Below are 14,476 nucleotides of genomic sequence, written 5' to 3' on the forward strand. Positions count from 1 at the left end.
GCTCCCAGATTAACCAACTTCCTGACAGATGAGGGTTTACAGCATGTTATCTTTTTATTTTAGAAACCTGGGCTCTGTTTTTTCACAGTGCCCCTTTTTCTCCCAGTTCAGGGTCAGTAGAAACCTGGGCTCCAAGGAACATTGTCACAGTGGTATCCAATTGTTTTTTCAGTAGCTACTATCTTGTCTCATCGTCTAGAAACCTGGGCTCTGTCCAACTCCCTGTCACAGTGCAGGGTCTCTGGGGGACCTGTCACAGTGACGAAGGTTGAAAGTCAGTGTCAGTAGAAACCTCCTGTCCATACACAACCTGTCAACCAAGAAACCTGGGCTCTGTCCATACGTCTACCTTCAGTTAACACCCTTTGGACTAAGATTTTTGCACACCTCTGCCATTTCTACCTGTCACAGTTCAGGGATCAAGAGCAAAAACATTTGCCTTATATGATAACAAATACAAAAAATACAATTAAATAGTGGCACAGACAGTCCACTAGAGCAGAGCAGCACCTCTTACATTATTCAGATAAGGAAACGAGGCTGTGTGATATGACAATGTCCTCTGTGGCTCAGTTGGTGGAGAATGACACTTGCAATCCCAAAATAGTGGGTTCAATTCCCAGGAACACCCATATGTATATAAAAAAAAAAAAGTTTTTTTTAATGTACGCGTGCCTAAGGTGCTCTGACTAAATGCATCTGCTCAATGGCGTATACATTATTCAGATAAGGAAACGAGGCTGTGTGATATGACAATGTCCTCTGTGGCTCAGTTGGTGGAGAATGACTCTTGCAATCCCAAAATAGTGGGTTCAATTATGATATTGCATCTGCTCAATGGCGTATATTATGATATTGCAGGCATTTTGTGTCTTGTGAAGGAGCCAAAACGAAAGCGCAGGTGTCACAACCAGTGCCAACCAGAGTACCAGTCATCGTTTCAAGCTCAGCTGATTGTAAGGCTTTTTTGTTCATCCCCCAAGCTGATCCTTGAGGAAATGTTTTCATTCAACAACATTTTTTTTGTTTTTTTAAAGCCTCTTTCCACGTTTCCTGCCAACAACTTTCTAACATCTGCTTGTCATTTTGTAAGAGAGGATGTTGTTCAGCGCAGCGGGAGGGAGAAGGGGGCAGTCCGAGAGGAAGTGGAGGCTCTTTCTCAAAGCTCGGGAAGCCCACGTTTTACTGAATAGGATGAAATAACAATTTGATAACAAAAAAGCAAAAACATTTAGCCACATAAGGTGGAAAACCTTTGATAGGCAGAGGCATCTTCTACAGTTTCAAAGCAAGCACAGGGCATTATAATAGGAGCTATTAACTGCCTACTATTCTTGAAGACAATGTAAATGGAGGTCAATGACAGCACTGTTGAAAACCTAGAACCAAGCTGCAATGTTTGTTACTACTGTAGGATCATGAGCAACAATAAACTTGCAACTTTATAGGTTGCCAGTTGAGACTTCTGGAGATGTCATATATTCTTATTACCAACATGAAAAATGAACAACCTCCCATCCACCAAACAAACCAAAATAAGTGCTTGTGTTGAGGTTACAATGCAGGTAGCACTGTACAACTGAGTTGACCCTGGCAGTGAAAATAGCAATCACTTCGCTAGCTTACCATTCCTCTTCAGAATAAAATAAATCTAGTCGTTGTACTGACATTTTGTTGTTATTCCGTCTCACATACACAGATAAATGGTTAGGTAATTTAGCTAGCTAAGGGAACAAAAGCTGAGTCCCCTGAGCTAATAAAGCTAATTATATATTTTTTTGACAAGAAGCAAGCTAACGTCTCCGTAATATTAGCTCGCTAACACTTAACTAACTTGTCAGATAAATGTAGGAGGAACAAAGTAGCAAGGACATTTGGTCTACCTGAATCTCGGAGAGTCTTTGAGACATTCCTCGAATTCCACCGTTATCTTCATCTTCTTGAACAAGTAAAAACAGGGATTAATACACTAGGATTATAAACAGCTGTCCCTTGTTTTGGACTCGGCTACCCCGTTAAAGAGCTGGGAATCAATCCACAACACGTCGGCAAAGCTGGTTGACAAATAATATGTTCCCGACAATGCAACCATAAACAAATTACAAGTAAAATAACTACTTAAATAAAATATATTTTAAACTGATCGTTTTTTTGTTTGTTAAATTGAATAGGAAAATAACGCTTCACTAGCTAGGTTATAGCAGCCAAGTGGGATGAGGCTTTTCATTTCACGCATACAATTACAAACTGCTGCTGCTGTATCTACGAATCATCGTGTCCAGTGTTTCCTGATCCATGAAAAAACGACTTGAGTGATACTTGGACCATCCAAAGAGAAGGCTCTCTTCTGGACTAGGAGGCTGGACATGTGGCATGTGGTATCGTCAGGAACTGTACCCATAGAGATATATAGAGGACTCGTCTTTGTGTAGATGTGCGAGTGTAGCGTCTGTGACAGTATAGACCATACTGAATGAAGTACATTGTCTTCTTAAAGATTGGCTGAGCCCTCTTAATAACCCGGTTGGACATGACACCAACATGGTCACCAGGAGGAGTCCCAACCAGTCGACTAAATTAAAATGGTGGACGCTCTTCAAATGGCCCTGCCCATGTTAATGCCAAAGATGTTTATAATTAACCCAAGATGGGGGGGGGGGGGACAGGCTGTTGTCCAATTGGAGCAAATTAATCATAGTGAGCAGAACAAGCAAGGAGGTGGGCAGAGCCAAGCACAAGTTTGCGAGATTCTATTGGCTGTCCGTTATGGAACGCCTACTTTATGAAGCAGCGCATTTGCAGAAGGTCAATTCGCTCTTGCACTCCAAAACAATGTAATTTAAAAAAAACTTTGACAAATGCTAAAAGTCTACAAAACGTAGTCCACTTGAGTCTAGTTTTGGGAATAGAAAACTCTATTGAAATAAAAAATGTTCCATCCATCTCGCTCCATCTTCTCCCACTAGACTGCCTCATCACCATATTTAGTGGTGAGCGGAATTGTTTTATTTAACTATGCAAGTCACTTAAGAACAAATTCTTAATTACAATGACGGCCCACCCCGGCCAAACCCTAACGACGCTGGTTATGATAAAGGCTGGAATCAAACCAAGGTCTGTAGTGACGCCTCTAGCACTGAGATGCAGTGCCTTAGACCGCAGCATCACTCCACTCAAGAGCCCATAAAAGTGCCAAAATTTGGCAATTTTCTTCTTCATTGGCCGATCGCTCCCAACTCATAGGAATCCCCAACCAGTTGACTACTTTAAAATGGTGGAAGCCCTCAATGGCAATGTTCATACTTAGATGGTTTATATCCATGATGATTCCTCTGTGACAAGCGGAACAACTCTCATATAGTAGTTGTTTTAACAATTGGCCAAATGTCATGTGTCCACTTCTATCAGGTCATTCATACCAACCTAAACATTACGCAACTTCTTTTCAATCAAATGAGCCCCATGTAGAAAATGAGCAGTTAGCTGACCGTCATACAAAAATCCCCCACTTTGTGGGCTTATTTTTGTGGATAGATTTTGGGCGGAGTAAAACCTCTCACGTCGCCTCTTTCTCGATCTAACATTAGTTTGTTTTCAATTGCTAACATTCAGTCAAAACTGAAGTCACATTGTCAAAATTCTTCACAGTCAGTGAAACAGCAGTGTATGTGGACCAAACTGAATACTTTTTCATTGCCTTCACACACAAAAATGCATTCAATGACCACATTCTCTGAAATCCATGAACTCTTTTCTCATTCATACTCCACCACCTGCAAAACTATATATTTGCAGCACCTTTTCAAATGCTAAAACACCGTTTCCAAAACTGTTAAAAACACATTAAAAACAGAATGATTGCAAATGTCTTGCATTTCTGCAGTAACCAGACTGAAACATATCGAAAATCTCAGCAGAATATCGGAACATCTCAGCAGAATATCGGAACATCTCAGCAGAATATCGGAACATCTCAGCAGAATATCGGAACATCTCAGCAGAATATCGGAACATCTCAGCAGAATATTGGAACATTCCAAAGATGGCTGATTGCAATTTCAGCTGAAACCCTACGGAGGTGTCCTGTTTTTAGTCTCGTTACCAAACAATTTTAAATAAATTCAATGCAATACCTATTAAATCTCACTCAGATTGTCAAGTGTGTAACAAGGTTGAATATAAAGTATCCTCTGAAATCCTCTTTGATTGATTTGATCTTAACCAATACTTCATTTTAATGCTTTTGGTATTTTTGCAAATGACATGTGATCACTGTGCTATTGCCTGTGAGAGAGATGGTTAAATTCCTAATTCCTCCTTTTCATCCTTCTCTTTTTTCAGAAGTGTGTAAAGCCCTGAAAGAAATTGATGGGGGGGGGGGGAAATCCCCTGGCCCTGATGAACTAGATCCCCATCATTGCTCCCCTCTTAACATGTATTTTAAACCTCACGCTTGATGTGAAGGAAATCCAAGTTACGGAAATCTGCTTTTGTACGGCCTCTCCTAATAGGTGGAGATCCTTTGCTACTTGACAACTATCGACCCATATCAACATTGTCTGTACTGTCAAAGGTACTGGAGTCCTTAGTAAGCAGCTAAAGGCCTACTTCCAAGAAAACAACATATTGAATGGAATGCCATCAGGTTTTAGGTCTGGCCACAGCACTGTTTCAGCAACATTGAAGGTTTTAAATTACATCCACTGGGCTCTTGATAAGAAGTTACATTGTATGTCTGTCTGTATTGATTTGTCAAATGCTTTTGACACAGTGGACCATGTAGTGTTAGTGCAAAGGTTAAAATGTTGTGGAATTAATTGTCATGCTCTAGATTGGTTTATTAATTACCTATCAAATCGTACACTGTGTAATGGCAGATGGTTGTAAATCTGAGTCCATAGAGGTGTGCTCAGGTGTTCCGCAGGGTTCTAATTTTGGCCCACTGTTGTTCATTTTGTATAACAACAACAGAGGGAGAATGTGTGGAGGACAAAGGAGAGGAAGACCAAGAGCGGTGGTCTATAATGAGAGAGGCCACAGTTATTGACCATGTTGTAAACCATGGTCTCTCTTTGAGAGAGGCCGGTTTAAGGGTGCAACCAACCAAATCTGCAGTGTTCAAACAGTATGTTCACATTTTTTTTTACATGTACTGACATTTTGAAATATATTGATTGTTTTGTGTTTTTCAGTAGGATCCAAAGGTTGCCTCCCACAGGAGGGAGGGGCAGAATATTATCAGACACGCAGGAAATTGCCATTGTTGCCATGGTGATTGGCAACAACGGCAATAAAACGGCGGGAAATTCGGGACTGAGTGCTGGCAGACAACATCACTGTTGGGAACGTGAATACGGTCAGCGCAACATCACTGTTGGGAACGTGAATACGGTCAGCGCAACATCACTGTTGGGAACGTGAATACGGTCAGCGCAACATCACTGTTGGGAACGTGAATACGGTCAGCGCAACATCACTGTTGGGAACGTGAATACGGTCAGCGCAACATCACTGTTGGGAACGTGAATACGGTCAGCGCAACGACAATATCACTGTTGGGAACGTGAATACGGTCAGCGCAACGACAATATCACTGTTGGGAACGTGAATACGGTCAGCGCAACGACAATATCACTGTTGGGAACGTGAATACGGTCAGCGCAACGACAACATCACTGTTGGGAACGTGAATACGGTCAGCGCAACGACAACATCACTGTTGGGAACGTGAATACGGTCAGCACAACATCACTGTTGGGAACGTGAATACGGTCAGCACAACATCACTGTTGGGAACGTGAATACGGTCAGCGCAACGACAACATCACTGTTGGGAACGTGAATACGGTCAGCGCAACGACAACATCACTGTTGGGAACGTGAATACGGTCAGCACAACATCACTGTTGGGAACGTGAATACGGTCAGCACAACATCACTGTTGGGAACGTGAATACGGTCAGCACAACATCACTGTTGGGAACGTGAATACGGTCAGCACAACGACAATATCACTGTTGGGAACGTGAATACGGTCAGCACAATATCACTGTTGGGAATGTGAATACGGTCAGCACAACGACAATATCACTGTTGGGAACGTGAATACGGTCAGCACAACGACAACATCACTGTTGGGAATGTGAATACGGTCAGCACAATATCACTGTTGGGAACGTGAATACGGTCAGCGACAACATCACTGTTGGGAATGTGAATACGGTCAGCACAATATCACTGTTGGGAATGTGAATACGGGCACAGCACAATATCACTGTTGGGAAGAGTCCTCAGAGAAACATGGGAACATAAAATCACCACCTCAAGCTGAACCTCGGAAGACGGAGCTGCTCTTCCTCCCGGGGAAGGACTGCCCGCACATCACTGTTCCATGATCTCGCCATCACTGTTGACAACTCCATTGTGTCCTCCTCCCAGAGCGCTAAGAACCTTGGGCGTGATCCTGGACAACACCCTGTCTTTCTCAACTAACATCAAGGCAATATCCTGTTCCTGTAGGTTCATGCTCTACAACATCACTGTTGGGAAGTGAATACGGTCACCCTGCCTCATCACAGGAAGCGGCGCAGGTCCTAATCCAGGCACTTGTCATCTCCCGTCTGGATTACTGCAATATCACTGTTGGCTGGGCTCCCTGCCTGTGCCATATCACTGTTACAACTCATCCAGAACGCCGCAATATCACTGTCTGGTGTTCAACCTTCCCAAGTTCTATCACTGTTGGGACCCCGCTCCTCCGCTCTCTCCACTGGCTTCCAGTTGAATACGGCATCCGCTACAAGACATCATGGTGCTTGCCTACGGAGCACAACATCACTGTGGGAACGTGAAACGGTCACCAACATCACTCCAGGCTCTGATCAGGCCCTACACCAAAACAAGGGCACTGCGTTCATCCACACTCTGGCCTGCTCGCCTCCCTACCACTGAGGAAGTACAGTTACGCTCAGCCCAGTCAAAACTGTTCGCTGCTCTGGCCCCCATCAATGGTGGAACAAACGGTCCTCACAACATCAGGACAGCGGAGTCAATCAACATCACTGTCCGGGACACCTGAAACCCCATCACTCTTGGGAAGGAATACCACAGGATCACTGGGGAATGTAATCCTTCTCACGACAATATCACCTTAAATGATTTAGATGCACTATCACTGTTGGGAACGTGGCTGTTCCACTGACAACATCATGTGGGAATGTGAAAGGTGAATTCACCAATTTGTAAGTCGCTCTGGATAAGAGCGTCTGCCAGAGTCCTAAATGTAAATGTAATGATAAGGAGGAAGCAGTTGTACACTGTTCCCTTTAAGAGAAACGTTGAATGTGTGAAAGAACTCCGGTATCAATATGTCCAGGTAAGATGTCTGTTCAATAACCAAACAGGGTACATACACAGCTATGCATGATGTAAAGTACTGCAAAACTGTATTTTAGAGAGTAATGGAGATGGAAGCCAGTCAAACTGCACATATTCATCTTTGTGGATGAAGCTGGATTCAACCTGGAAAAAAAGAAAAAAAACAGCGGGAGAAGAAACGTGATTGGACAGAGAGCAACCATAGATGTCCCAGGCCAGAGAGGAGCTAACATCAATGTGTACAGCACTGTCCAATGATGATTTGCTGTTACACAAGCCACTCACTGGCCCCTACAATACAGAGTGGTTCATTTATTTTCTGAATGACCTGCATAAATCGATTTGTGCACGCAGAGGATAGGGAAAGAAACACCCCTACCTTCGTTGTTGTGTGGGATCATGTGACATTCCACCACTCTGCTGCAGTCAGACTGGTTTACTGCACATCCCAGGATGTCAGAACTATCCCTGCCTCCATACTCACCCTTCCTAAACCCCATAGAGGAGTTTCTCTCTGCGTGGAGGTGGAAGGTTTATGACCAGATGTCCTTACTGAATGCCATAAATGCGGGTTGTGGAGACACTTCTCCTGAAGACTGCCAGGGTTGGATTTGACATTCCATTAGATATTTTTCCAAGATGCATCGCCAGAGAAGACATGTGATGAGAACTTGGGGCCAAATGCAGGAGAGAGGGAGAACTTGAACTCTCACAGGACTGCACAAGTATGTGTGATTATACTATACATGTTTGTTGTAATAATTATTGCAGCCTTAGAATCTCGGGAATTTGTTTTGTTTCAATGTATTTTTCCACAAGTAAATTACTATATGCAAAGATATAGAAAAAAAATCAAGTGTATTGAAGCAAATTGCTGCATTTCTGATTCATTCTTGTTACGTTCTTTACAGTCAATAAAGTGAATAAGTGTGATTCTATAATGAAATACTGATGTGAAAAATAATAGAAACTTCTAAAAGATAAAAGTTAATCATTTATGTAATGCTCCCTGTTAGTATTTTTTAGGTCCGTGTGTTATGAGTGACAATGTATGCTTTCTGAGTGAGAATTATTGCCAGTGTTATGGTTGAACGAGCTTATTTTGAGACATGTATGAAGTGTTTTGAGTTAATTTTGGAGGTGAGCTTTGGCCAAAATGCATGTAGGTAATGCAGACTGAAGAGTTCTGAAAAATTGGTTTCAGTATTGACCGACGCTTGTTAGCAACTGAAAAAAACCCAATAAGGATTAGTAGAGTAACAGAACAAAAAAACGAAAAAAACAGGAGTTTAAATATTTCTTTCAATTAAATACATCTACCCTTAATTTCTGTATCATACCTCATCTAGTTGCCAATGGATTATTCAAATACAAATGGAGAACGTATATAATATGAATCCACAGAACTAACTGCTGGAGTAATAGCACCTCTCAACATGAAGATTTGATACTATTGCCATCTAGTGGCCATACAGAAGTACTGCGTGATCTGTTAGGCGTAGGTACACTGGCTCAAAAACATGACCCGGAGAATAAATGGTGTTCAATGGTATTACATTCTACTTCCACATAAAAACAACACCAAGCTCATAAGCAGACACTTCATAAACAGTATCTTTTAATTATGGGAGACAAAAATACACACATCCTTATGTTTAAGAACATGCAAATTTAAAGATACAAAAAAAAAAAAAATCAAAAGTCCATTATTTGGGGACAGACAAAATTATCACGAGACAGAATGTTAGTCCACTGTCCAACGTAAAGAAAGAAAATATGGTGGAATATAAGCAAGACAACAAGTAGCCAGTAGAATCCAAGCCTTGAACTGCACAGGGAAGAACACGAGCATCGCCTATTCATTCACAATACACATAAATACATCATATAGGCACATTTGCCTTGTAATAACCACCCCGGGTTAATGTCATACAAGTTGATTCACAGACAACCTCATCCTTTTGTCTTAAGTCCTGAAAATTGAAAAAAAGAAAATCTTCATAGTAATAACTCCTAAGTGTTAATGACTTAGTTTTTCTCCTCTGTGCCTTGCCTTATTATTTGGATAATAGTAGATAAAAAAAAAACAAAGAGCAAGGAGGATAGTGGGAACAGTCAGTGTTTCAGTGTTTCCTGTGGATGTGATGCTGTAATTTTCAAAAGGAATCCAGCACTGCTGAGCTTTTGAAATCGTGAGGACAGAATCCAATGGATGGACACCTAGCTTATATGGTCATTCAGTCCCCAGAATTAAAAGGGCTTGGTAGTCTAGTTCTGAGAAGAAATAAACCATCTCTACATGCCCTGATAAAACAAACAAAAAATGGTTTTGTAAATGTGCTCATTCAGGAAGAGGACATCAAAACTCAATGTTTAAGACTTCATTTATCACTGGAGGACAGTGGTTCTCAGAGGTTCATGTAGATTGATGTGCCATGACGTAAATATCACAGAGGTAATAAATACACAGTAACCAACTGTCTTGGTTGCCCAGATATCACTCATTTTGTCCGCCAAGCTAGCTAGCAGATTACAAAAGGTAACGGGAAGCAAAAACTAAAATGGGGGTAAATTGATCCAAATCAACAACCTCACAATACCATACCCTTCATACAGAATGTAAGAGTGAAAATAATATCAACTACATACCAGAAATCTTTCCGTTCATGCAGCCAATCAACCCATAAACCCCCAAAAGTCCTACTGCAGGATGGTAAGTAGTAGTATTGACATTGTACAGGAAACAGTCCTGGAGTATTTTCCTTAGTGTACACTGTAGCAAAATGTTTTGCAATGAAAACAAGCATTTCTTATTGGATAAAATGCAAGTCAGTCCCTCGCTGTTTTGGCCCATTTGCTTACTAGTGAATACACCCCTGCTTATCAGTAGTACAAACCCTTCTCTGGGAGGTTCCTTTCCCAAATGTTGTCCTTCTTATTATCTTCGTGAGCTAAAATGGCATGAGTGCTGATAAGCACAAGGCTTTAGTAGCCATGCACAATACAGCTGCGTCCCATTGGTATAATGGCAAGCCTGGACATCTCCATTTTAATATGCAGATGTCCTGTGAGAAACGACGTTATATTACGCTGTTTTATGGTTACTTATCACAACGCAATCCATAATAAAATGGTAATTTTATTGCATGAGAATAAATTGATTTTGCTATCAATTACAATACATTTAGCCACCCTATTCAGATGATGGTACCTTGTTGGTTACATATCTATTCCCATTAGTCAGTGGACTTGTATGTTCTGTACCAAATATCCTATAGTGGGCGTGTATATATTATGTAGGACTGAAATGCTGCTCACCTTGGACATCGAGGTGCCTTGCGGGCTGGTAGTAAATGTTAAGTTTGCTGTTCCTATATCCATACCAGACAAACCTACATCCAAGATCAGGGGAACGGAGAAGACGACAGACAAAAACCCAGGACAGAAGCTCTCTCACCAAGGTTTCTTCAACAACGGTTATGTTGGTAGTTAGTTCAAATTAAAATGAAATAAAAAACAGGTACGGGTACAGGGGGAACTAAAGACAACAAAAAAAGACCAAAATCCTCCTACCACCATCATCATCATCATCATCATAATTATCCACCACTTCCATCCAATGGGTGCTGCTGCTTTTTTAGGAAGTGGGGTTTCCGACAGCTCAGGAGGAGCCAGGACAGTCGGACAAAGAAAGACAGACAGACTGCAGCTAGCGAGCGAGCAGGTGAGTGATTGAGCACGGAGTGAGGCAGGAGTCCTCACTGATAATAACAGTCTGTCATAACAGTCTTTCGGTCTCGGTTCCTATAGGTCTGGTTTCCTTTGAGGTGACAGCAACTTTTTGAGAGGGACTCTTTCGCAACGAGGAGAAGTGACCGGCAGGGTCGATATGCTTTGCATTGCAGTGTTTCTGAGAAATATACACACGCGTGGGGGCGGGGGGGGGGGGTCGAGGTGAGGTTATGAAGCGGTCTGCTCTATGGCCCGGCACATGTAGCAAAGTGTCTCTTTTGAATGTTTTATGAGAGCCGAGACACACAGGCTGGGGACAGGAGAGGTGGCGTGTCCTCCTCCTCTAGGAATCCAGAGCTGCAATCCAAAAAGAGAGGACATGTGAGTGACAGCACCATATGCGTTAATTCATTACAACAGTAACTGAGACCGACAAACAACAGAAACGCTAACATTTTAGTAGTCTTTATAGTAGAGTGAACATGGGGCCTGTATTCACAAAGTGTCTCGGAGTCAGAGTGCTGATCTGGGATCAGTTTTGCCCCTTTAAATCACAATGAATAAAATGGTCGGTCAAACTGATCCTAAATACGGGCCCCTTTCTCAATTCAGACTGTTTTCTGTCAACAGCGGAGTCCAGTATTAACACCTTTAATCTTTTCTCCAACGCGCCACATCAGTCCTCCGCGGAGGAACTGCATGACCTCTTGCAATTTGGAAGGCCTACTAAAATCAGGGCATGGTAACGTTTATGTGGAGCTTTACACATATCTAACACTTTCAGAATCCAACTGCCTTTCTAGAAGGTTCCCCATGCATGTACGCTAGGGCAGAAGTCTTAAAACCAAGAGAACATTTATCATTTCCCCCTGTTTATATATTACTACTTCAGGCTACAGGGTAATGAAGTGTCTCCACAGCGTACTCAGTGCTTCCTGTGGTCCTGTATGGCTCAGTTGGTAGAGCATGCACCGGCAGGGTTGCGGGTTCGATTCCCGGTACCACCCCTGCGATAAAGAAAAATGTCTGCTAAAACATATGATATTACTCAGCAAGGCTTGAAGGAAATCTGAGTGCTTGACTGAGGGACATTGAAAGCAAATAAATTCTCCCAGGATACAGTGGGGCAAAAAGTATTTAGTCAGCCACCAATTGTGCAAGTTCTCCCACTTAAAAAGATGAGGCCTGTAATTTTCATCATAGGTACACTTCAACTATGACAGACAAAATGAGAAAAAAAATCCAGAAAAATCTAATTTTTAAGTGGGAGAACTTGCACAATTGGTGACTGACTAAATACTTTTTTGCCCCACTGTACATACATGGTAATAACAGAAAAGCAAGAGCACCGAGATGTCTGCACAGTGACGTTTGTTCACTACAAACGAAGTTAGCTGGGCAAGAAAATAAAAAAAAAGCTCAGCGAAAAGAGTGTGGGCAGGGCTTAAGTTGGAGAAAGAAAATGCTTGGCCATGTCATGGCATGATTGACCAATAAAGGCTCGCTATAGCTTCCATCCCGTGATGGATTGGCTATTGATTCGTAGCACGCTGTCAGCTTGCTGCCGTAAATGTTATACAAAAACACAAATCAACCATTTTCTCTCTTTCAATGGATATCGCCAGAGTGTGATCTCAATGTTCATTTTCTGACTAGTCCTGTCCTAAGGTTTCTAAGACCCCCCCCATTTGTCTTACCCAAAGTATCTGGAGGTTAAATTTAAGACTTAAGACCTATTTAATACCACTTGAAATGCAATACCATTTGAGTTCTTCGTGCACCACACTCCTAATATTCCTCTCAAGAAATGAGCCAATGTTGGCAAACAGTAGTATTTGTAGAGCTGGCTCCTTCACCGAAGGCTACAACCTACATAGCTCATATTTACAAGTAGGTGTGCTATTCTAGCAATGAGCATTCTCCTGTATTCTAGCAATGAGCATTCTCCTGTATTCTAGCAGTGAGCATTCTCCTGTATTCTAGCAGTGAGCATTCTCCTGTATTCTAGCAGTGAGCATTCTCCTGTATTCTAGCAGTGAGCATTCTCCTGTATTCTAGCAGTGAGCATTCTCCTGTATTCTAGCAGTGAGCATTCTCCTGTATTCTAGCAGTGCGCATTCTCCTGTGTTCTAGCAGTGCGCATTCTCCTGTGTTCTAGCGGTGTGGGAGGGCTCGTTCACCAGTGCTATTCTAGCAGTGAGCATTCTCCTGTAGTCTAGCGGTGTGGGAGGGCTCGTTCACCAGTGCTATTCTAGCAGTGAGCATTCTCCTGTAGTCTAGCGGTGTGGGAGGGCTCTTTCACCAGTGCTATTCTAGCAGTGCGCATTCTCCTGTAGTCTAGCGGTGTGGGAGGGCTCTTTCACCAGTGCTATTCTAGCAGTGCGCATTCTCCTGTATTCTAGCAGTGTGGGAGGGCTCTTTCACCAGTGCTATTCTAGTAGTGAGCATTCTCCTGTAGTCTAGCGGTGTGGGAGGGCTCTGGACTGACTTCTTCCAGTGGCAAGCGAAAAAAGTTTGCCATGTCATCTAACATGTTCAAGCAATGCATGATGGATATTTAAAATACGATCCATTATAATCAGATATCTTGTTTGTCTCTTTAGAGATTAATTTGCCTGCATGTTTTTTTGTGTGCATATTGATCTAGGCTATGCCCCATATCACTTACCATCGGAGGAAGTGGGAACTCAAAACACATTAGCTAGATTGCTAACTCTAAATAGGCTTTGTTCTGCTGGCACATCATCTCAATGACATACTCTGTAAAGTGGTATCATTTCCTCTATATATTGACATTTGAAAAATGCACATGACGTGCAAACAACTAAGCAGTGGCACAAACACCATAGGAAGTGCGACGGAGATGACTAAGACAGTTCAAAACAAAATTAAATACATTAAGGTTATTCATTCATTTAAGACCAAAGCTGTGTAGTCGAATACCCATACTAACATACTGTATACTACATACTTAATGATTATATACACGGCATACTATTAGTATACTGTAAACAAACTGTATCCTTTCAGTTGAACGTACTAGCTTCGCCTATCTACCGGAAGTTGATGCTGTTCCTATGCAAACTCTGGCTAGCTTGTTAGCATAACAAAGTACTAGCTAGACATTTTACGATTTCGGGTGTGTTCGTAAATTCAATCTGGAGAGCGCTCGGGTCGTTCGTAAATCCAATCTGGAGAGCGCTCGGGTCGTTCGTAAATCTAATCTGGAGAGCGCTCGGGTCGTTCGTAAATTCAATCTGGAGAGCGCTCTGGTCGTTCGTAAATTCAGAGCGCGTCGCTCTTGGTGCGCTTCACTCGACGCTCTGGCCGAAGAGTAGGGTTGATCCGAGTTCTGACCTCACAACGG

The 14,476-nt window shown here is 42.3% G+C and overlaps 2 protein-coding genes across 7 annotated transcripts in view; both read right to left on the reverse strand.

Annotated features, from left to right (window-relative positions):
- The window catches only part of LOC135524765 (arf-GAP with coiled-coil, ANK repeat and PH domain-containing protein 2-like), a 76,543-nt gene extending 74,191 nt beyond the window's left edge, over window positions 1–2,352 (reverse strand). For 2 of the 5 annotated variants that reach the window (XM_064952571.1, XM_064952570.1), the window contains exon 1: window positions 1,884–2,352. In XM_064952571.1, the coding sequence (XP_064808643.1) occupies window positions 1,884–1,936 (53 nt within the window). In that variant the 5' untranslated portion in view covers window positions 1,937–2,352. The remainder of the gene's footprint in view (window positions 1–1,883) is intronic. The other 3 variants (XM_064952573.1, XM_064952572.1, XM_064952569.1) reach the window with 2 other exon arrangements.
- Window positions 2,353–8,978: 6,626 nt separating this feature from the next.
- ppp1r2 (protein phosphatase 1, regulatory (inhibitor) subunit 2) overlaps window positions 8,979–14,476 on the reverse strand; it is a 34,956-nt gene continuing 29,458 nt past the window's right edge. The window contains exon 6 of one of the 2 annotated variants that reach the window (XM_064952576.1): window positions 8,979–11,466. In XM_064952576.1, coding sequence (XP_064808648.1) covers window positions 11,453–11,466 — 14 coding nt within the window. In that variant the 3' untranslated portion in view covers window positions 8,979–11,452. Of the gene's footprint in view, window positions 11,467–11,487; window positions 12,117–14,476 lie in introns of those variants that run through there. The other variant, XM_064952575.1, reaches the window with a different exon arrangement.

The sequence above is a fragment of the Oncorhynchus masou genome, chromosome 31, assembly GCF_036934945.1.
Source record: "Oncorhynchus masou masou isolate Uvic2021 chromosome 31, UVic_Omas_1.1, whole genome shotgun sequence".
In the NCBI taxonomy this organism is placed as follows: Eukaryota; Metazoa; Chordata; class Actinopteri; order Salmoniformes; family Salmonidae; genus Oncorhynchus; species Oncorhynchus masou.